This window comes from Quercus robur, chromosome 6 (assembly GCF_932294415.1).
Source record: "Quercus robur chromosome 6, dhQueRobu3.1, whole genome shotgun sequence".
Lineage (NCBI taxonomy): Eukaryota > Viridiplantae > Streptophyta > Magnoliopsida > Fagales > Fagaceae > Quercus > Quercus robur.
Genome location: NC_065539.1, coordinates 53,432,866 through 53,457,414, shown reverse-complemented (window position 1 = coordinate 53,457,414; position 24,549 = coordinate 53,432,866). Strand labels below are relative to the sequence as shown.

The 24,549-nt window shown below is 33.6% G+C and overlaps 2 protein-coding genes across 3 annotated transcripts; both read right to left on the bottom strand.

The window, feature by feature from the left end:
• Positions 1-867: 867 nt before the first annotated feature.
• LOC126689493 (protein tesmin/TSO1-like CXC 2) lies at positions 868-7,405 on the bottom strand. Its single transcript, XM_050384706.1, has 10 exons — positions 7,034-7,405; positions 5,472-5,629; positions 4,567-5,329; positions 3,517-4,001; positions 3,334-3,408; positions 2,385-2,565; positions 2,205-2,300; positions 2,058-2,124; positions 1,497-1,653; positions 868-1,416 (listed from the first exon to the last, which is right to left on the bottom strand). Exons 1-10 carry the CDS (start codon positions 7,082-7,084, stop codon positions 1,071-1,073), a joined length of 2,379 nt encoding a protein of 792 aa, XP_050240663.1. The 5' UTR covers positions 7,085-7,405; the 3' UTR covers positions 868-1,070.
• Positions 7,406-16,518: 9,113 nt separating this feature from the next.
• Positions 16,519-23,628, bottom strand: LOC126689492 (uncharacterized). Of its 2 annotated transcripts, XR_007644536.1 has the most exons (3): positions 23,424-23,628; positions 16,875-18,975; positions 16,519-16,775 (listed from the first exon to the last, which is right to left on the bottom strand). XR_007644536.1 is itself a non-coding variant. In XM_050384705.1 (2 exons), exon 2 carries the CDS (start codon positions 18,885-18,887, stop codon positions 16,941-16,943), a length of 1,947 nt encoding a protein of 648 aa, XP_050240662.1. In that variant the 5' UTR covers positions 18,888-18,975; positions 23,424-23,628; the 3' UTR covers positions 16,519-16,940. The 2 variants fall into 2 exon arrangements, 1 of the variants encoding a protein (XP_050240662.1); XM_050384705.1 differs by having other exon boundaries at positions 16,519-18,975.
• Between the last annotated feature and the right edge of the window lie 921 nt (positions 23,629-24,549).

Below are 24,549 nucleotides of genomic sequence, written 5' to 3'. Positions count from 1 at the left end.
TTGAATCATCTTTCGATTTTGTTGGGCAATTTCACTTTTATCTTTACATTATGAAGCCAGGGCAATGTCGCTCTTTTTGAGAAAATAGTTTGATGGTGAAAATTTTGTTATTACTAATTAAACAATATTAGTCTCGAAAGTAATAATAAGGGTGAGTTATGATTTCTCAATGCTATAAAATCATTCATTCTGATATCGTAACCCAAGTTATTAACAAGATGAGATTAGGCTTCTTGACATTCAACCTTCAAGATTAGACTACCTCTATAAGGATGCACTTCCAGGTATGAAAGTTTAAATGAACTATCCTTCTCTGATGGTTCCTTACCACAAGAGAAACTTTAAAATACAGAGCTGGCTGTTGGAATAATTCAAGGTACATAACTCAAGGAAAAAGATGAAGAAAGAGTAATTTATCTTTTATGTTGATTATAAACTGCACTTAGGTTTTGCAGGCAGGGATGTTAACTCACAAAATAAGCTGCATAAGTGGCACGGGCCCAAGTCCAATGGTCAAATAGAAATGGTAATAAAATAATTAGTCTAGTAAATCACTGGCCCAAATACAACTAGATGTAAAAGTAGAAAAAAAAAAAGAGTTACGAAGTAAAAGAGGTCAAATTCACACGCACAAGAATGCACATGGTGTTTCCTAATGTTTCCAACTCTCCGTGGTGTTTTCTGATGTTTCCAACAAAGACATATAGTCGTCTAGGGTTTGAATGTCCTCCCCTCCACTTAAAAGGAATAAAAATAAAAAATAGAAAGGCGTGATGGGATTCATGTGTAATGAATAAGCAGCTAGTATTTAAGTAGTGCTAAGAAAAATCCATAAAGATGGTGAGGAACTGAACAAAAACTACCAGATTAGCTTGGGAAAAACATAAGCACTAAATTGAAATACCATATCATACAAGAGAAGTATACATTATGAGGGCAAGATTGAAGATACCATATTATTACACAGGTACACTAGGCAAGCTCATATGACATCAACTACAAAAACATATTTTCAACAGAAAGAAGATTGGAAGAAAAATAAATTTAAACTTCATGGGAAAATCAACATCTTAGTGCTGAGTGAGAGAAGGAAATAAAGGAATAGATTGTAATATCAACTTCCGGCCACTCCTCCTACTAGGAGATGCCCCAAAGTCACTCTGAGGAGGAGAGACCCTCTTACTGTTTGGAGAAGATGACTTAACACCAGTGCTAGGAGTGCAATTGCCGCGAAGTATCTCTGGCATTTCATCTTCTGGAACTGTTTGGAAATGCTTCTCAAATTTGGGTACAGATCGGAGAATACTTGGTTTTCCAAGTTTTTGGCTGGTATACAATCCCGAAGAGGAACCCACGGTAATAAAAGAAGCTCGTGACAGTTTGACATTTGAAGAAAAGGGCAGTGGAACCATTGATCTAGCACATAAATTTATCATTTTAGATAAAATAACTTGAACGTGAACTTCATTAGCCAACAAAAGGTTCAAAAATTAAACCTGCTAATCCGTAATGGAGTCATGGGAAGTGAACAAGCTGGATTTTGCTCTTCATTATTCTGAATTTCAGGTTTCTGTAAAACCTTGTCCACCGCACTATTTTCACATGCTTCTGTTTCTTCTTCTAGTTCAGCTTCTGCTCCTATTGGAGCAGATCCTGAATTTCAAAAGAAATAAACTAAGGACATGGAAATATAAAAATAAAAAAACATCACCATGCACAATTACAGGACTTTGGTGGATAAACTAAGAAATAAGACAACAATCATGGGAAAAAGGGTATATGATGGTTGTAAGTAGCAATATAGATTACAAATATGTATATTTTTCTCTTTTGTTGGGATTTCTCCTTTGTTTACAGAAATGTAAATTTTTTGTCACACAATTTAGCCCGCTGGACTGCTTTTTGTAACTGGATGGACCCATTTCCATCTCCTCTCTTCCTCCTTGGGTTTTTCCCCCTGAAGATTGAGATGGGTTGGGACCATTCTCTGTTTCCTTTCTATATAATCATTATCATTCATTAAAAAAAAGTAGCAAATATATTAAGGTAAAGCTCACCATCCTTTCTACCAAATGCATTCTTACACCCTTCACATCTGCAGCCAATCGAGCAGCCAACACCACCCTTCAAAAGGAAACCACCATATATGAATTATACTATACAGGACACTAAAAAAGAATACATACTCTGCTGAGGGAAAAAACCTGATAGCATTCACAGTATTTCTTGAGGCAATTTGATTTCTTGCAGTTGCATCCCCTTTTATGTCGTGCTGAAGCTGGGGTTTTACTGGATTCATCCTGCAAGAAAAAAAAAAATTGCAGGTTACATTGCAGGCCAGCTTGCTTACCAAGTAAAGAGTAAGGTCAGACTTATTCTCTAACCCCGATTTCAGTTACAGAGTCAGAGTTCCTTATCACTTTTGGAGCAAATGCAAGAGGGTTGCGAGACTCAATTTGTTTGCGAGTTGCAAGAACAGTATCTTCATGAATAGGCTTGTTGAAGCAATCTTGACATGAACATGGCTCTATGCAGTATACACCAGCAGCAAAGCATTCACAGTAACTGCATGGAAAAGTATGAAGAGCAAAATAAAAGGCATGACACATGATAAAATATAAAACCCACTCTTTTCTATTAAAACATTTATGATAAATATATATATTAACACTGAATGCAAAATATAAACAACAATACTGGAATAGAAGAAAAGGGCAGGGGGGAGAGGGGGGAAGGGAAGCATTGAAAACAAGGGTTCTTGTGGAGTTACTTTATTCATTACAACAGTATGAGACAGGTAGATAGCGGGGAAAGAAGAGGTGGGGTTTGAACCATAGACATGAGAGTTGGGATACCACGAAGGATGCCATTACTACTAGGCTATCAATTGAACCCTAGTTTCTCTTTACTTTCCCTCATTAGTCATTACTGAACTTCTTCTTCTTTTCCCTTTTTTCCCCACTTAACCTTCTTCAAAACAAATCAACTTCTTCCAAGAATATTAAACCACTGGTATGCCCTTTTGGGATCTCCTGTGGCCTTTGTAGCCCAATTTGGCCATTTGGGCCATTACTTTCCTGTCCAGGGCAGCCCCTCAAAGCTCCAGAAAACAACATTGGAAGCTTAATTTTAAATCATGCCATCACTGACGACTTAACTAATTTGATATATTATTAACTTAGACAATATTTCTCACCTTGATTCCGAACAAACAAAATCAATCAGATATACTAGGACTTAAAAATGAAAGTTTAGTCCAGTCACCACCTATCAGCTTGCATAGAAAATATTACATTCCAGATTTCATTTGTGAGAGAGTTATATATAACTTACAGTTTCAAACACTTTGATTTCTTACAGTTACAACGCTTGCAGGCGTCACTTTCTCCAGCATGTTCCAACCTACGCCTGCAAATCCAGTACATATTATCAGATAACAAGGAAACCAAAAATCTACTAAACTAAATTCAAAATGAAATGAATAATATATATATATATCTAAGAAGGTGCACATGCCTCTTCTTCTTGGGGCTATTCTGATTGAAATCATCGCTAACTTGATAAGCAGATGCCTGAGAAGCATCTTCAACAGGAGCAGCCCCATTTTCACCATGATCTGTTTCTCTTTCAGAAGAGGCTGTAGCCAGGGATTGAAGAAAAGGTTCTTGACTGTTACTAGGGGAGTGAAGGGAAGCTGTGGAGCTGGGCAAATATGACTGTCTTCCAGAGGACAAATCTTCATGCTTGACATTTTTGTAATCCTTTGACGTTGTTGCAAGAGCATTTAAATGCAAACCAATTCCAGGTAGGATGCACCGAGAGGAATCTCCCCCAGGCTTGAATGGTACCAGCTGCTTATCATGACAGGCAATATTCTCATCAGATTGTGATAGCATAGAAGAACTAGAATTTGACCCATCACCTAAGTTCTTCCTACGAGCTCCCACCATCTCAAAATCTAGGCAGCGCCTTCGCATACCACGGTGCAAAATAGTGACAGCCTATAGACGGACAAAACAATGTATGGTTATTGGACCATCCAGATTTCTTTTTAAATAGAAATATATTAAGTCATATGAAAAGACAAATGATGTAACAACATTATGTAATTGGCTAAACAAGAATGTATAGAATTATAAAAAGTATATATTACCTTAATTTACCAGTGTTTAAATAATTGCATGTGCAACAAAATTTTAGATGACATGGAAATTACATAATTGAACTAATCAAAAAGAAGAAGAAGAAGAAGGAGAAGAAAAGAACTATGCTTGTAAGCTATAGTACACAGTCAAAATCTCAATTTAATTATAATATTTCATCATTATGGAAACCTATAACTTTAATGATTGTCAAGTAAACTACATATGATATGTATAACACTCATGCATAACTTCAAGGTATTGATTTTCAAACCAAAGGGTAAAGCTGAGAAAAGAAAACACATGCACACTCATGCATGCACATAGAGAACATATAACCGAAAAACTAGGCTACTAAATGAATTGAAAAGCCATGCAACTAATGCTGCAGAAGTTGGCAATAGAACGTAGTGGTGTCTCTTACCTTAGACCCATGTGGCATATACATCCCAACCTCATTATCCAATTTCTCACTTGCATTGCTGGACATGCCATTATATAGAACTGTATCAGCAGGGTTGTTCTGCAACTGGTCTATTTCCTCAAGCTCAATGGCTTCTCCAGGTTTAGCAGAAAGATCTTCTGTTTCTAGTTCACCAGAATCAACTGGATCAACAATTTGCATTTTATGTACATCATTAAACTCATTTCGAGGTAGTTGTGACATAAGAGAAGAACAAAATCTTGTCAAGGGCTCCACTGATTTCTGAATTAGCCCTTTAAAAGCCTCAGAGCCATTGGGAGAATTAAATATTAATATATCAGGACCATCAGAAATCAAACTCTCCCAGTCACATTCTAACCCTTCTTTTGATTGGTCAGTTCGACACATCTCAGAGAGATGCACTTCACCTTCAGATGAACCCTTTGCAGAGGCCTCTTGACCACATTGAACAAGTGATGTTGGCATACAACCTGCCTCAGTACCGCAACAAGGTGTTGGGTCACAGACAGGGCTGCCACAATCATATTTTAAGGTTCGTGGTAGCTCAATTGCAAACTTTGAATGTTCACTAGATGGCTCAACAGAAGCTTCTCCATCAGAAACCCTTGAATCAAAATTATCCTGTAGCTCAGCTGGGTTATCATACAACTGAGTAGCATCCACACCAATTCCTTCATTTGTACAGACTTTATTCCCATTTTCAGAAGAAAACTCGGGTTTTGATGGATCTGAACAGTTATGCCTGGAAATAAGAATCATTAACACAAAGAAATGGGCCAATAAAGTGAAATTTCAGATAGCATACCTTACAGTTTGCAGGAATAATTAAATAAAACATTCTTCTTAAAAAAAAATGAAAGATGTAATGATAAACAATTAATTACCTTTTCAACCTAGATTCCTTGTGAGAATTGACATGGGGTGAAGTGAAAACAGATGGAAGAGATGAAAAATTAAGTGGGTTGAATGTCTGAGTGATATGTGTGGACTTAACTGGCTTGATAGGAGAAAGACTATTGATATAGTTGAAGACAGGGGAATCCTGCAAAATTTCTTGGAGCATTAAACAGAGAAATAAACAGAGAAAGTGAATCAATTCAAGTTCAAAAATAAACATTCAAATGTCCTCAAACATCAGCCGTTGTTACCAACAACACACCTTTTTCTCTAAATCAAATGCCCTAGATACATACATATCAAAACTTGTCCCCCCCAAACATAAAAGGAAACTAGGAAAAAGAAACAAATGCATAGATGCACTAGATCAAACAAAGATTTGCCCATGGAAATTAAAATATAGTACAAAACCAACAATAAGTTACATGCAAAATTTTCGGCCAAGTAAATATTAGCAATAAATCAAGGGTCAGAAAAGATGAACGTCTAGTCCAAATTACAAGACTTTCTATTTATACTACAAGAAACAACAAAGAATATTTGTTAAAAGCTTCACTAGAACTGCAGTGTAACAAAATCCTCCCCTCATACAACCTCAAATCCTTCTGAGGAGTATGATTTGTATTGTTTAAAATGGTTTATGAATTAAAAACTGACCTAAATTAGAAGTATTCCTGATCCATTGAACCTAAACACAATCACCACACATGCATATTACAAAAAGGGGGGAAAATTTATGATAACAAATTATAGAAACGTAGATCTTAAAAAATTAAGTTTTACAAGTGAATTAATTATCTTTGAGACGAGCAGTAACCAAGTTTGTTAGATTATAAGCATACACCAATCTTGAAAAGCATAAAATAACCCAGAAATCAAACAAATGACCATTAAAATTGCAAAAAACTGACCTAAAATAGAAGTTTTCCTGAAATATTGAACCTAAACACAACCAACACACATACATTTTACAAAAAAGAGGGCAAATTTAAGAAAAATAAACACTATAAACTTAAATCTCAAAAATTAAGTTTTACAAGTGAATTAATTGTCTTTCTAGAGACTTTTAGAAACTAATTTTGTTAGATTATAAGCACAGACCAAACTTTAAACGTACAAAAAAAAACCAGAAACCAGAGATCAAAAAAACGACCAGTAGAATTACAAAAACTGAAGTGAACATGAAGATCTAGGCAAGGTGGACTAAATTCAAAACATATTTTCCAAAAATTAAAAACCCAGAAAAAAAAAAAGTCCAGAATTAACTTCAAAAAACAAAATGATCAAATGCATCACTTTAAAGTAAAAGAAAAACACTCAATTGGACAAAGAAAAATCCTTAACCCTACTGAACTCAAAGATCAAACCACACAGAAGCCAAATCAAACACATGCAGTGAGTGAAGAGTGATGCAAAGCAAACCAAATGGAAAAAAAACCAAGTCAACCCCATCAAAATTAAAAATCCAAACCTGTCATCACCAAGAAAACCAAAAAACCAAACCCAATTCACCCAAAAGAGAAAAGCCAAATGGGTCACAGAATCTGACCTCAAATTTAGATATGGGAGTTCCGATCTGGTTCCTCTCTGGGGTGTCCATGTCCAGAGAAGAAACTCCTTCACATTCCTCAACTGCTACAACTATTCTCTCTCTCTCTCACTCACTCTCTATCTCTTTGTACTTTCTATAACTTTCCCTCTCTTTTCCATGACTTTGTTTGCCTCTCTCTCTCTCTCTTTCTCTCTCTCTCTCTGTGTACAAACAAAACAAATGGGGTATAGTATAGAAGATGAGAGAATGAGATTCAAGAAGAAGCGGGAAGGCGGGAGTGGAAGTAGATTTTCTCGTGGGGATAACCTGACCCTACCACCACACCCCACACTCTCACTCACACACACTCCCAAAGCACTTTTGTCTATTATTATAGGAAGGGACTACGTATATAAATTACTCCTAGTCCTAGACAATATTTCTATGTCTATGTCTCTGTGTTTCCTTTTTTTTCTCTTTTTCTTTTTAGTTGTGTCTACTAATATATAGTTGTAGGCAGTTATTTTCTAACCCTTATCTTTTACAAAAGTAACGTAGGAGTTGAATATTGCTAGTAAAAAGTCGTGGCATGAAATTATTCGGTATAGTCGGTAGGCAGACTCTTACCTTCCTTTTATATAAAAGGCAGGTCTTATGTGTCGAACCTATACATGAGATCTATATGTATGCGAGAGGATATAGGTTTTATGTGTCGTGGTTCATATGTATGTGGAGAGGATATGGGTTTTATGTGTCGAACCTATGCATGAGGTCCATATGTATGTGAGAGGAGAGTGTAACGAATGCCCTAGATAACATTATGATTCAATGTTCTTATCTATAACTATGGAATCATGTAGTTTTTCTTTTTTTTTTTCTTTTTTCTTTTTTTGTGTGGGGTCAAAAATAAAATATTAAATTCTACTACTAATCTTAAAGTTGTTTTCATATTAGTCATTAACTTTGAGATTCTCCATTTTGATGTATCAAGCTTAATTCTAGTTAGTGTTCTAATTCTAAAGGCACACCCTCTGAATTTCTCAACCAAAAAAAAAAAAGAAAAAAAAAAAGCCAAATCCTTAGCTTTTACAAAAGTAACGTAATGAGAGTTGAATATTGGTCTTGATCCTCCTTTTAGGATCTTGTAATATTCTGCTTTTTCCAAAACAAACCTCTTCATTTGGGGGCTATATGTAACAAAATGCCCTTGTGTTTCACTGTTAATCACTTATTTCCATTTTAAGCTGTTTTTTTTTTTGCCCTGATAGGTAAGTTTCTTTTCTTATTTCTGGTGAGTTTAGTTTACGTTGATTTTGTCCCTGGTCAACTATACACAAAAATCAACTATAGTTGAGACTACCAAATATGAGTGGCCTTATTAAGCAATAAAAGTCATACACTGATTACATCAAATAGTAAACACATAGCAAGTTTTTAATTAACTTAACCACCATTTTCTGATATTTTATGAGCATAGAATGAAAACTTACAAAAAGACCATAATTGTAATAGTTGTCCTCATTGAATTTCTCAGATTCTGTTTTCAACCAGCTGATATCTTGTGGTTATTTGATCTTAATTCCTGGCCAGTTACATCTAAATACTACAGGCTGTATGTGTCTTTTTATTATTATTTTTTATTTTTCCCTTTTTTAATTATCTTCTTTCTGTTGATTGGAATAATGGGGGTTTAAAATCACCACAAACTAAAAATTATATTTCAGCCACTTTTTGTCATGTTTTTGGTGGTGGGTTAAATAGGATTGCAGCAAATTTAAGGGGAGGGCCCACTACAACTTAATTTGTCACCTACATCGTAGTGATATGCAAATATATTAGAATGATTTTTTTTTTAATAATCAGGCATAGTAAGTAATATATATATTTATATATATATATATATATATATATCGTACAAAGTAAGTATATTAGTATATATGTATGGATTTCATTATGTTTAAGATTTTAGAAAATTGAAACTAAACAAATAGTTATATATTATTATCTCTTTGATCATATTCCTAATTTAGTAGCATGTTTAAGTTATCTTATTATAATTTCATATTACCTTGTAAAAAAACCTAATTAAGCGTATATTTACTATTTTAAAAAATATATATATTTATAATTTTTAAGCAAATAACACTTGAATGAAGAAGATGATAATCTAATAACAAAAAGTTTTTATTGTCTCACATCATTATATTTTAATGATTTTATTTTTCTTTATGTAATATCTATAACACATATAATATATATGACCATAAAATAAGACCTTTCAATTTATAGAAAATCTTAATAGATTAAATAAAAAATTCAAAAGTATAATAAAAATATGAAATTATTGATGTTTAACGTAAATAGCGAAACATGAAACTAAAAATATTATTTTTGTATAAGTATAATAGCGGAAATTTTAACACATTTCTTCGCACAAACAAAAATAAATAAATAATAAATATTTTAATGCTTTTAATCATATAAATTTTTTTTTTTCATATTATCTCTGTTCATACATTAAATTAGGGGAACTTTTATAATTAAAAAAAGCACATAAATATACTGTATAATATGTGCATTTTACTAACTATAGAACCACAAAATTCCTCAATAAAATCTTTCAATCCTTAGATATCATATAATACTCTTACTTTATGCCAAAAAAAAAAAAAAAAAAGTAGATCTCCAATCGTAACTTTTATTTGGGTAAATTGTTGTCCCACACAAAACACAAAACTGTAGACCCAGAATATATATATATATATATATATATATTTTTTTTTTTTTAGAAACAAACACACACAAGGGAGAGGGAAAATTGTTCTAACACACTGTAGACTTAGAATTAGTTTGGCTACATATTACAATAAAATCACGGATATTGGGAGAAAAGATGACAAGTAACTGATCAAGTAATATTTTTTCTACAAAAATAAATAAAAAGATCAAGTAATGTTTAATCCAAATTGTCCAATTATTAGTAGAAAACCACGGATATAATTAAATGCTAAATTAAGGAGTTTATTACTAATAATTGAGGTCACCAAAGATACAAAACCATTAGCAAAAGTTAATCCTGAATTCTCTAATATATTATATGTAATTACCCCATAATCATATATAACGTCTAATTAAACATGAATGATTTATCATCATCCAAATTGTGAGGTCCCTAGCTAACAAATTATTAAAGAAATGAAAGATTAATTATTGATAGAAGTTTTAATCATTTATCTTGCTCATTTGTCTCCATATTTTGCAATAAAGAATAATTTACAACTCAAGGTAACAAATTTACCATAATCACTACAATGCGTTTGATGTTATCTCGGGAGTATTGGATTATGAACCTGCTATGTTTTTCTCACTACAGATGTGAATATAAATGCCATGATCAAAATTCTTTTTCTTTTTTAATGCTTTGCAAGTAGGGATGAGTGAATTGAATCCTTAATGTCTTTATGAAAATACTAGAATGTGTCATTTTAACTAAAGTTATTGACATGATCAAAATTGCTTATAGATCCTATATATATTCATGTTAAATCATATTGTACATGTTTTAAAAATAATGAGAGGTAACCAAGAATCTTGTACCTCAATCAACACTTTTTGGTGTTTTTGACAAAGACACATAGGGTTCAAATTTCCATTTCTCAAATTATAACTATCAAATTATAAAAATAATAAAAAATTTAAAAAATAGAAATTATTAAATATGATGACCATAACATGACATGGTTATTATTCATCATAGCCACATCAAATTACAGAAGTTATTTTGTACCTAAAATAACAAGACACAGGAAATGTCAGGGACCTTAGCTTAATGGCATTAAAGATCTTAATTTCTATAGGAAGAATCTGGCTTCAATGACATTATTATGTGTACCTTATTAGTAGTTTTTTTATTTTATTTTTTATTTATTTATTAATAAAGATAAGCAAATAGTGGGTGAAAGAGTCTAATATTAATAATGTAGCTGGGATAAGACTTTGGACACATTAGTATGAAAATATTTACCATGTGCTGCTAAAAACAAGGAGATCATATAAATATTACATAAAGGAGTGATTAATTGCTATGACCTAACCTCCCATTAACACTAGGGAGCAAAATTGAAATAAGCCCAAGTGCCTCTTTCATTTTGCTAGGTATCGCTTTCATTATTATTTTAGCTTTGGAAATTGGAAACCATAAATTAGCAGATAGTAAAAGAACTACCCCCATATAAATAAATATGCTACAAAGGTTTTTTTTTTTTTTTTTTTTTTTCTGAATAAAAAATGGGGTATTCGATATGGACTCATCAACCTTACGCCACGTTACGGTAATCTGTAATACTACATGTACCACACTGATATTGTTGGGACTATCACTTGAACTGCTCATCTCTATATGCTAAAGTAAAAACTCTTACCATTAAGCCACATCCCGTGTGATATGATACAAGGGTATTTAAGATAAAGCAATCTCCACTCCAGTTTACTAATTTATTTCACTTTATAATAGCACCTACCTTTAGAAAATATTCATGTGAGTGACATAATGACAGCCAGTAGGTACATTGTTTTTGGCGCGCGGGGGCTTTTGAAAGTTGGATTTGTACGTTGGAGGTCTACCGCAAGCCACGGGTATTCACCCACGTAATGCATGCATCACTTTAATTGGACCGTCTTAACTTCTTTGATTAAGGCCAAAAATTGGCTCCACTACTGCTCTTGTATAATAGGCCTATCAAGATTATAACATGTGTTCATTTTTTTGCCACATTTCATGATTTTTATGGGTCTATGAACATTAAACTCGATCCAAGTCTATTGATTAATATATAAAACCACATTTTTCACATCGTAACATGCCATACATGATAAAAATTGTATTTTTTTTTCTTTTGTTAATTAATTTAAAAAGAAAAATAGATGAATATCTTATAAATATAAATTTTAAGTTTGCCTTAAAAAAATACTTTGACACATAATGATTAGGGCAAAAATTAAGTACTAGACCCATTAAGATTATGATATGTGTCTATTTTTGGTCACATGTTATGATCTTGATGGTCTAATGTATTGAAGCATTGGATCCAAGCCAAGTCTTAATAAATTTCAAACTACCAATGAACTTTCTTTTACATATATCAATGAGATTTATTATGATATTTCTCATCCTCGCATTTTAATATATATAGGGGCAGCACTACACTCTCTTCCGAGGTTCATTTCTCCATGATCACAGGTATCTCCAACTTTAAGAGTAAAGAGTAAGTATTTGTGAGCTGTGAATGTCTCTCTATCATAAATTTATATTATATATATGTGTGTGTGTGTGTGTGTGATACTGATTGTATGCATTATTTTTATTATTTTTTTGTTATAATATTATTTATGTGAATTGTGATGTGTGTGGATGCGTGAGTGTACAATATAAATATAATATAACTTTATATAATTTAATAATTAGGAAATAAAGAGATTTTATTACATACTTGTGTATAGTTATCATGTTATAATAACTTTTCATTATAAAGTTAGTGATTCAAGGAAAAAAAAATATAAAACTAATGATTGTTCAAGCATTTGATTGGTTAAGTAGAAACTTAGTGTATTATTTATGTATGAATGTGAGTGTGACTATGCGGGTCAATAATTAATAAAGTGTCAGGTGGGTTGAAATTTGTGATTTAGTTTAAAATATTTTTATAAAAAAAATGACAAATAGATAATGACATCTGCATAAAAATAAAATTTTTTATACAAACTTAACAAAATAAAATGGTCACATCTACCCATATTGGCAATCTATATATATATATATATATATATAGGTAAAATTTAGAAAAAAATCCAATTATATTCTATAATTGAAGTTTAATTTTGCGTCATATATCCTAAATTATTTATTTTTAGAAAGTTTTATTTCTTAATTTTGGAGCCAAATGTGGGACCGCATCATAAATATTAATCCAAGTAAGTTATTGAGTACAAAAACCAAAGAGTCTAGAATTAATGAACTGTATAAAAAAAAAAGTGCTTCACAATATCAAAAATTAAGAATTAATAAAAAAAAATAGACAATTTACATTTTCTATCTAATAATATTTTTACAAGATTTTTTAAAGAGTTAACAAAATATAAGAATGACTATATATCAATAGTATTTAAATTATATATATATATATATATGTATAAAAGAATTATACTATACATTTTAATGTATTTCTTTTAAATATATTGATACATATACACGGGGTTACAAACTAGTAAATAATAACAATTGATAATGAACTATCATTTAATGATTTCAAATTTTGAAAACTTGAAGAAGAAAATTATAAAATTTTATGTATTTGTAGTTTTTGTTATTGTTGTTGATAACTTAATATATTCAAGTTCTCTTTTTATTAAATTTTTTTAATTTAAATTTCTTAATGACTCCTTCAAAACAAATTCTCGAACGGCACATATATTTTAAGCCCCAAAAGTTAAAAGAGCTCCATAATCATGCATGTACCCCAATATTTTAAGCAACATTTCAATTTTCTATTAGAAGTATTATTTTAAGTGATCGAATTTAGGAGTCACACAAAAACATGGATTTCAACTATTAGAATTTATATTCATTTCCTTAAAGTTAAACACAAGACAACATTAGCATAGGACATTCACATGGTTTGTGTCTGGTTCTGGTGGCCATTCACATCAAAGTCGTCCTTTTGATATTTTCCTTTATATAATTATATTACCCTTTATTACCTCAAAGTTTTAAACTCTTAGGTGTTACCCATGATGAAACCCACATAGAGATGGATATTGATTTAATGATCAGTCACCATAACACGTGTACGGTGTGATAATACCCCCATCATCAACTCAAATTAATGCCCCACTTTGTGTTTTTTTTTAGATGAACATTTATCATTTATGTCCCTCTTTGTAAAAGTAAGTATGGCATAGCAGAATATGTGAATGCAATGCAAAGTCCTAGATATCATATTCATTTACCTTTCTACTTTTTTCGACTTTTCCAAAGTTTGTAAATGCAATACACTACTATACACTATATATGTCCTTTTATTAGTGACCATTCAGCTAGATAAGTGGTCCCTTTAAGCAATATAAATGTAAGTGTCACGTGATACACCCATCTCTATTTGTTTCACTCACACACCAAAAATCCTGCTAGCTGCTTCAGCACATAATTACTCTGTCTCTCTCAGTTTGTTCTTTTCCAAATTTTCTTTCACACATTCCCTCTGAGTGAGGAAAGTTCATGCCTAATCATACTGTCGAATACATGCGTACTTTATCACGTGCCTACATGACTGTCTTAGTGTTAATATTTTCTAAAACAAAGAGGTTTTTTTGTTTGGAAATTGTTAAAAAGTATTATAAATTACTTAAATTTTACATGTATATTTTACTGTCTAATAAATAAATGTATGTTTGAATTGTTTTTTGTGATTGACTGACATTAATTTGTAGTATTTTTAGCATTACTTGTTTGTTTTTGCATAATTATTTGACAAATAACAAGATTAGCCGACAAATACGGAGACCTCGATAAACATAACAATTCATGAAATGTAGGGTGTTAAAAAATAAAAAATATATGGTTATGTTTTTACATTGGAAATTTGATAACCATATGTGATTTAGAAATGAGTAAAGTCTTCGAGACCTTTTGTGCATGTCAGCTTGAGGATTAATAGAATATGAAATTGTAGTTGACCAAGAACTTGAGACTTAATTCTTTATTTCAGGATGCTCTTGCAACATGGAAGTAACCAAAAGAAAGGCCAGAATTAAAGTAATGATGGAGAACAGTGTAGATACTACATGGAAATATGGCCAATTTATATGTTGTGCAGTGGGTCACTATTAGACACTTTTTTCTGGCTTCTTTGATTTTTTTTTTTTTTTTTTTTTTTTTTTTTTTTTTTTTTTTTTTTTTTTTTTGTGACCAAGTAATATTATAGCTTTTGGGATTTGGGAGGGGTTTTGTTTTTCTTCATGTTATGTTGCTCCATGGAACTTCTTGGATTATAAATATGCAAGGTCATTTGTCTCATTTCTTTTATGATGACGAAGAGTTAGGTTCTCAAATCTTAAAATATGCATAAATTAGACCCTTGGGTGGTTGAAGAAGACTACCTATCTGTATTGCTTTTGTCAAAGAAAAAAAAAGTGTTGGTTCCAAGCTATACTTTATTTTGCTTGCCTGACTCAAATTGCTACAAAGAGAGGACCAAATGACTTTTGCGCCTGATTAGGTGTACCAGTTTTTTGACATTACACTATAGTCTTTAGAGTAGAGTTCGGGCTTTGTGCAATAGCAAGAGCCTTTTATCTAAAGTAAACATTGCGTAGATTTCAGCCCAGATATCAGTTTAAAAGAAAAGAAAATTAAGAGTAAGACTACCTATCAATTACCTTTTCTGCAACCATGATGGAGCTATTGTTGAAAGACATAGTTGAATGAATTTGAGGGCTCCGATTAGGCTTCAATCTTTCATGTAAAATTACTTTAATCAAATAAGCTCTTGAAGGAAAGGAATAAAAAACAATTTAGGATGTGTCAATAAAAATTAAGTAAATAAAAGAGAAACTAAGGTTCAAAAGAGTCATTTGAGCCGAATTTGATAGAGAGGAAAATTGCTAGAGGGAGCTTGTTGGAGATTGTAAGGAGAATAATTTTTTGGAGGTAAAATTGTAGGGAACTTTGGTTGGAATTTGCACCTTGAGGAATCTCCAATTGAGTAGTTAATATAACATAAAGGAACATCACTTGACCCAAAAGGTTTAAGCCTATGAGTTTGGACCCAACTGTGCTATATTAACTAGTCACTCTTTTCTTCATTTTTCAATCATGACTTCACTCACATATGTATACCCAACATAACTCCACTTGTTCGTTCAACATACATACAAATAAGTCCGTCCAAGACTGTTCACCCGATGATACCTCACTCGCCCAATAATGTGTGTCTTCCACTTCCACTCCATGTCTACATAGATATAGAAACCCTTGTGCATGCTAGGAGAGAGAGAGAGAGATTATTTAAATTTATTACTATTTGGCTATTATGATTATAAATAGCATAGATAAGCGATTGGCCCTGAAATTTAGATGTGAGTCCTTTCAAAGTATGATGGGCAGATTCAGATGCAACTGCCTGTCCAAATTTGGTAATCCTAAAACGAGTCAAGTTTCTCAATGTGTGAAAGAGCTTGCAGGCCCAATTCTGTAAACCAGAAGAAACATATAATTTCTTCAAAGCATTGAACTCTTTTGCTGGATGAAGGTTGGTTGTAAAAAATGATAAATCGATTAACAAAATCCTTTATAGCGTTTAAGGGAATAGAAAATATAACTTTAATTGAGAGTTGTCTTCAAAAAGGCAATCCCACATCATCAAAGCAAGACATCTGAACAGGAGTTGGTGTAACTATAATCATATTTTCACATAAAACAAAAATAATCAACCCCTACAAGAAACCAATTTCCAAGTAAATTAATATCATTTATCTCTACTTCATATAAAATTAGCTCTCCCCATACAAAGCCATGAATTGCAAATAGTATCATATGGTAATATAAATTAAGGTCTGAAAGCACCGGTACAAAATAGATCTCCATCAACATAAAGCACCTCGAGTAGTAGTAGATGAATTGGATTTGGAACTCTGTGAAAGACCTAAGGGCTTTCCCTCTCCAAAAATAATTTTCTGTAAAGCCTATGTGACATTGCGACAAAATCTGCAAAGCAGGAACCAGAAGAAATTATCTCATCTTAAGCAGAATGTAGCTTCACTACTGCGTGATTCCTACACTGAAAGAACTAAATAAGATAAGTACCCAAAAATAGTCTCCTCATGCACATTTGTCAATTTTTTCTGCGCCATCAAAGAGAAACACAATGATCTAAACCGCAGTTTTCTTGTTTCTAAAGCTCTCCTTCAGCGATGTAAATTTCTTCTTGCATTGGTTCACAGTCTTCCCAGGAACTGCTGCTGCAACTCGCTCCCAACGCTGATTGGTTTCCTTTGGGAAGGTTTTTAAAGCCTGAACCAATGCCTTTTCTTGTACAGCAGACCACACATCGTGCTCCGGACTTGAAACCCCATTTGCAGCACTAGAATCAGAAGGATTCTGGTCGTTTGTGCTTCTGGTTGGAGAATCTTCTGGATTATCCATCTTTGAAGCACTGCTGCTTTGAGAACCCTGAGTTGTTGATACACCTTCTATTTCCTCTCTAGTTGTAAGTGGAGATGCAATGGACGGAGCAGGTTTCCTCTTCTCAAGAAATGAATCAAATGCTTTAGCAGTATCGGGCTTCTGAAGGAGAACCGTTTTGGTTGCCTTCAGAATTTCTTCCACAGATCTACCTGTACCAATGTATTCTGATACAACCTCCCACCTCCGAGATGTTCCTTTGGGATACTTCTGCATACCTTTTCTCAAGAGCTCAATTTCTTCTTTGCTCCAAGGTTTCTCTTTCTTCTCAAAGCTACTTAATGGAACCTTACCATTAGCCTCTACAGAACCATTCTGCTGTGGAGTATGCTCATCTACTTTCTTACCCTTAGAATCACTATTATATCCTAGTGCATCTCTGAGAACTTTTGCTTGCTCTAGTCCCTCTGTGTGCTCCATCCTGTTGCATAAGCTCCTCAGCTGCTCAATATCAAGTGACATACACAGACTTTCAACATCATCCCCAGAAAGATCAAGCAAATGCTGTGATACAACAGACCCTGAACTTGTTCTAAGACGAGTCCTCTCTTTGCGCAAGAGTTTCTTCTCCTTCTCCTTAGCCTTCTTTTGCAGTGAAGCTGCTTCTGCAGCCCGTTTTTCTTCCTCCTCTTTCCGACGTCTCTCCTCTTCAGCAATCCTGGCAGCTTCTTCCTCCTGCAACTTCTTTGCCAGATACTTAGCCTCCTTTTTCCTCTGCTTCTCAGCTTTCTCCACTTCCTTTCTCTTCAGTATTCTTGGGTCTCTTTTATAGGCATTGTCAACAAGAGAACGTATCCGTACATATTCTTCCTTCCTAGCCTTCTCTGCAAGTTTTCCATTCTGCCTTTCCATCCACCGCTTATGGTCACGAGACTCAGCTTGCTCAAGATCAAACTCATCAGCATGTGGGAATTCTCTCCAACTTTTGAAGGTGTACCAGAAGTTATAGAAATTATCAACTTCTTTTAAAGGAGTATTGTCGTCACCTAAAGTTGGGATTGGCTGGCTAACTGACCACCGACCATTCCTCAAGAAAGCTGGACCAAACACCTTGAAGAAGTCCTGTGGGGCACAGTCAGTGGGGATGTCATCATCAAACTCATCTGTGGAGTCATAAATTCTTCTCTTGACAGGGTCAATTAAAACTTCATATGCTTCCTGGATGGACTTAAAGTGATTCTCTATTTCATCCTTCTTTGCCTGTTTTGCAGCTTCTGTTTCCTCAGCAAGGAGGAGGGCCGCCTGTTTGTCAGGATGAAACCTCAAAGCAGCCTCACGGTAGCTTTTTTTTATCTGGTCCTCCGTGGCAAGATATCTTACATGGCTTAGACCCAATAATGCATAGTGATCTTGTTGCTTTGCTCCATCACCAGACTTCTTTTTACCTTTGCTGCTATATGAATCAGATGATGGCAAATACATCTGTTCCTTATCGTCAACCACCTTTTTATCATCAACATCTGCATCTTCCTCCTCATAACCACGTAATTTAAGAGCAGCAGCATGAAAAGCATGCCCAGCTGGTTCATATCTTAAAGCCTTGCTAGGAAGGCAATTAGAGGAAACATAGATTGGCTGTCCATCTACAATCTCTTGCGAATATGCAATCAGCCGAAGGTTTTTGCAGACAGCCATGATTTTGTCAAGGATGCCAATATCAATATCCAGAAATAGCTTCACTTCAGTTCAGTATCCCGTTATTAAGAACTCTAACAATCTCCCACTGCAATAGAAAGAAAACTTCTATAAGAACATCTCATGTAAAAATATAGATAACGCAGCATGTCAGAACAGTACAGAAACAATAATACTTGGACAGTTTGGTGGAAGAACAGGAACATATATAGATGATTTAAGGCACATAATTGGAAAAGGAGGTAAGTAGCAGGTTACAAACCCACAAAAACCTGAGTCCTGGCCAGTTAGCTGGAATAGCCAAAAAAAAAAAAAAAAGACAAAGTTGAGCAGTGTGTAGGGCAAGACACATTAAAACATAAAATGACAATGCTTACAGCCCTTTCTGATGCCGGAGAATATCAAAAGGGGGGATAAGGGGGAAAATGATAAACCCCTAGAATCAGCACCAAACAAAGGACAAACACATTCTCAACTCATATAATTCTTATTCAAATTCTGATGTCCTTCATCATTACAAGAGCATTAGTTAAATAGGGTTTCAAGGATTACACTCATGGAAACATTCAATTAAATCCCACAAAAACCTCAGCACTAAAAACCCAAATTCAAAATCAAAAATTAAATTTTAAATGATTTTAGTGCTCCTTGCATCACTTTCACATCACAAACTTTAAGTGGGAAGTTTTTTTTTTTTTTTTTGAGAAAGAGAAGTAAATCATCAATAAAATTTAGACTCTAAGGTCGGAAAGTACAAAAGAAGAAATGGCTGGAGGAACATACTCCGTCCAAGCCTCAGAGGGAAAATATAATCTAGCTCTCTGGGCTAAGGCATGCGCCACCGCATTACCTTGCCTACCAACATGAGAGAAAGAACAACTCACAGAAGAGTCTAAATGAGACATAATGTCTTTTAAAATATGACCTCCCTGGAAATGAGACGAGCACCTATCCTGTAGAAGCTTGATGACAGAAGAAGAATCACCCTCAAAGAATCTAACATGTTTAGCATCTTCAACCATGCTGAAACTACAAACCACTTTGAGTTTTATGCAAAATAGAGACTAGAAACATTGCCATATCAAGGCTAGTTCTGAAGCCTACTCACAAAAATCTAACACTCGTTCAAGATTACTAATAAAATCATCTCTACCATTTAGAGGTTCTCTGGTCCAAAGAGTTCAGAACTACCATAAAACAAAGAATAGCAGGCAAGCCTTTTTCACATACGCACACATGCGCACACATTAAAATAAAATTTTTTTTTTTTTAAAAGAGCATTGGAATTTGACACTCAAAATTAAAATGTAGTGAAGACGGTACTTGAAAACCTACCATAGCACTACCTGAGGGGACTAAAGTTACAGTTGCTAATAGATTAGTCAAATCCTCCATTAAAAGAAGGAAAGAAGAAAGGAAGAGGGACGGAAGGAAGGGTCATGCTTTATTTGGTTGGATGGATGTGGAATGGAGAGGAAATAAAAGACTTGCATTTCCCACTTCCCCACAAACACCTTATCATTCAAAGGTCAGTAGAAGTTGGACAGACCAAATGGATTGCTGGTATAGGTTTTTTTTTACCAATTTAATCTGCAAAATTTAAATCTCACAGTATTTATTTATAAAATTACGCAAAGAAATAAAGACTTTAAAAAGAGACCCTCCTGAATGTCTACCATGACATATCTTTTCTATCCAAGCATTGCAAGCTTTATTTTGTTTCATAATACACATAGAAATCATGGTTTTGTTTAAAGAAAGGCAAATAAGCTTGATAAGTGTACTAAGAAACAAAATCAAGCTTGAGATGCTTGGCGTATTAAATGAGAACCCTTGACTTCTATTGTGTATCTATCTCCATGAAGTATTAGAAAATGTCAATTAACTTGTCTAGTTGAGCCTAGACTTAGGAAATTTACTGAGTCTTTAGTGAGTTGTTGTGTCCAAGTTTGTTCCAATTTGTTATGACTTGTATGTGTAGTCTTTAAGTAGTAAGTGGTCTCTATCCTAGCTTGTTGAATAAAAGTATCAGCATTTATTATCTGAAGAAACACTAGAGTGTAGGAGGTTAGGAGTTAGGACTCCCTTGAAGCAGTCGATTTTCAAACTTGGGAGGCCTTGGTTCCCTCCAAGCAACCAGTAAAAATTAGTGCACATAATAACGGATATTAGAATCTGGGCATAGACCAGCAAGAGGAGCAAAACAGTTAGCTTCCTCATCTCTGATCAGCAGCAGATCTTGGAAAGAATCACTGAGCTATTTAGCAAGCTCAACATTGTAAGCTCATGCAATGGCCAACCATTATAAGAACAATGGCATAGAAGATCACAAAATACTGGCATAAAAGTAGGGAAAATACAGTCCCAAAAGCATAAAAAAGCCTCCAAGGATTGCAGGTCAGCACAAACAAAAAGTTGTAAAAAGTTCTCTAAAGGCTGGACAAGTATGGTAACATATCAATAAAAAAGTTCCAACCTCTACATCATTCACCTAAGAAAGCTAAATGCTTGTCATTGCAATATAACAAGCTTGAAGAACACATGAAAGGGAAGCAGATCAAATCCAAAAAGAAGACATTTTAAAAACTAAAGAAAAGTACCCATACTTACCTTTGTCTTGTTGTCTAGAAAGCCAAATGATGAATGAGTGATACATTTTAGGCAGAAGAATATTCATGCCACTTTTGCAAAATTTCCAATAACTCTTAATCAACCCAAATGCAACAACAATTTCTAGATAATACCTTAGAGGACAGGGGTTGACTTTAAGGGGGAGGATATCTATCTCCATGAAGTATTTGAAATTGTCAAGGAACTTATCTAGTTGAGTTTGGACTTAGGGAACTTGTTCTGATAAACAAAGAGTTCTATTAGAAAAATTGAATGCCCCAAGTCAAGACATATACTAGATGAACATAACTGATAAACTCTAATAAGTTAGTAAAATAAAAGCATCCTAACATTGTCAACCATTCAAACAGGGTTTTGAACACTGCAATTTCAGGTCTAGAACTGTCCGCCCACACCCCTCAAAGTTTCTAGCAATTCTTTCCACCAAAGGCACTTCTTTCCAACAATGAGGGATGGCCTTCTCCTTCCAGATTTCACTGTTCCAATGCCACCCACATCAGCCTTGCCAACAAGCTACCAAGTCTACAAACCCTACAGACATCACCCACTGAACCCCAAAATAGGTAAAAATCATATCCCACAACTCTCGGGAAAAAGGACAATGAAGAAACAAGTGACAAACTGTCTCCCCATCCCCATTGCACTGCAACACCAACTCACCGAAGTAAGTATTCTCTTCCTCAGGTTATTTGCAGATAAGCTTTTCCCAAAAAGCAATCTAGAGACTTAATAGACTTCCAAACTCTTTTCCAAAGGAATTTCGCAGCTCCAATAGGGATGCTGTATAATAAGATCTAATCTCGAATACTTTCTGAGCAGATTACTTCCAACAAAGCTTATGCTCTCCATGACACCACACATGTAAAATAAAGTAGATACAAGAAAGACGAGATCGACTCCAACTCCCAAGAATACAGGATGTACACAGCAGGAGACCATACAATCACTCACGCAAATTACATGAATCTATCAAATCAACAACAAACCTTAAGTGGTAGGTGGTCTGTATTCTCTAGCTTGTGTGAGTTAACATGTCCTACTTTTTTCTGCTTTGTTATTATTCAAGTTGTATATAGGGCAACAAAACTGAATAACAAGTATCACCTTTTTATTTTCTAAACAAACTCTTAAGTGTAGGAGGTTAAGACTCCCTCAAATATCCCATTTTATCAAACTTGGAAGCCTTGTTTCCCTTGAATTAACCACATAAGAACTTCCCATAAGTTTCAGACCAAACATAGCTTTATAAATATTCCAAAGTAACAACTTCCCATAAGTTTCAGAGACAATATAGCTTTATACATATTCCAAAGAGTGCTAAAGAGTGTCGTCACTCGTCATCATGCCATGGCCTCCGTAGTCCCTTACCTATTTCATAGCTACAATAAAATTCCCAAAATCCTTATTAAAAAATCCAAAAATCCAATCCGAACAAATCCACAAAGCCAAGCTTAATACCATCATTACCAATGAGCTCCAGCTAAAACGCACTTCTTTTTCTCCATAAAAGCTTAAAGCTTAAGCTCAAAAGTCACTTCCCACCCCCATAAAAGCTTAACATGATTCGAATAGTTTATTGATCATCAAAATTAGAGCTCAAAACAACAAAACGAACAAAACCCATGTTCCCCTTTTAAATAAACATTCGAGTTTCAGCCATATGAGGACCCTCAAGAGTCATTGCACAAACAGACAAAATAACTATTCCAAAAAGAATCAAAAACCCCCAAAATCCCTTTTTTAATCATAAAAAACACATTAAAAAAAAAAAAAAACCCACGATTAAAATCAATCAATCAATCAAATTCAAGTACAACCATCTCTAATTCAATCGATTATAACTAAAAAAAAAAAAAAAAAAAAAAATCCAAGCTTGAAATTGAAAATTCAACAAATTTTTATTACCTTAGTTATTGCAATAGCCGAGGCTTCAGAAAGCAAACACTTGGGTTTTACGGTCACGAAAAGGCGGTGGAGAAGAAGCCTTTATCGTGACCGATTGTGGCGGATTCCGGCGGTGATGGCTGTGGCCAGCAAAGAGAGAGAGAGAAGCGAGAAAAGAAGAGAGGAGGGGTTTGGTTTTGGTTTTGGTTTTGGTTTTGGGTTTGGCAAAGTTTTTAATGTTTTAAATGAAAAATTGATTGCAAAGTTTGCCCTAGCCTCTGTTTGTTTAGACTTTTGGGGACTTGCGTATATCCGTGATAGTCTATCCAAACTGAGTTCCACCACTTTATTGGAAAGGCCCATATGTAAGCGACCAAACAACAAAAATGTGGATTAAAACTTTTTTTTTTTTTTTTTTTGAGAATCTAGTTTGGATTAAATTCAATTGCCAAAATTAAAAACTTCAATCATTATTTTTATATTTATTTATTTATTATGTCAAAATGACAGTTTTAAACCAACTACTACTTAGTAAATTGAAGTGTTTTAAATTAACTACTACTTAACATATAGCCAGCAAATTGAAGAGTTTTAAACCATCTAGTCAATTACTACTCAGCAACATGAAGAGTTTTACATAGACTATTACTTATCAAACTGAAGAGTTTTAAATCAACTACAACTTAGCAACGAACTTTTTTTTTATGCTTATATATGTTGTACTATTTTTCTATTAACATTAAAATGTACTATTTTCTATTAACCCTATAATATTATGAAAATTTATTTGAAAGCTTATTTCAATTTTTTTAGATATATTTAGTTAATTTTGCTAATATTTACAAATTTAATACCTTTATTTTCATTTTAATTAATTACTAAATTAATTATGATATTATTATGGTTTAACCTTAGTTGAATCTTAAAAACCTTGAACTCTCCCTTTACCAAATCTTTGAATAGATCGAGTCTAAAAACCATGGAGGTAATAGATGTCACAAAAGTATCTTAATGAATATATTTAACAATCACTAATTATCTGGTGCATCGCATAGATTAGTGGTTAGTGTGTGTGTGTGTGTGTGAAACTATAAAATATACCATTACCACTAGGTTATCATTTAAAATCCACAATTTGTTCTTATAT

Bases quoted from the DNA above. Each gene is read 5' to 3' on its own strand.
- LOC126689493 (XM_050384706.1), bottom strand. From the start codon at position 7,084: ATGGACACCCCAGAGAGGAACCAGATCGGAACTCCCATATCTAAATTT. The intron at 5,630-7,033 runs GTCAGATTCTGT...GAAATTTTGCAG, and splicing joins CTCCCATATCTAAATTTGAG to GATTCCCCTGTCTTCAACTA. The intron at 1,654-2,057 runs GTGAGCTTTACC...TTTGAAATTCAG, and splicing joins TGCATTTGGTAGAAAGGATG to GATCTGCTCCAATAGGAGCA.
- LOC126689492 (XM_050384705.1), bottom strand. From the start codon at position 18,887: ATGGCTGTCTGCAAAAACCTTCGGCTGATTGCATATTCGCAAGAGATT.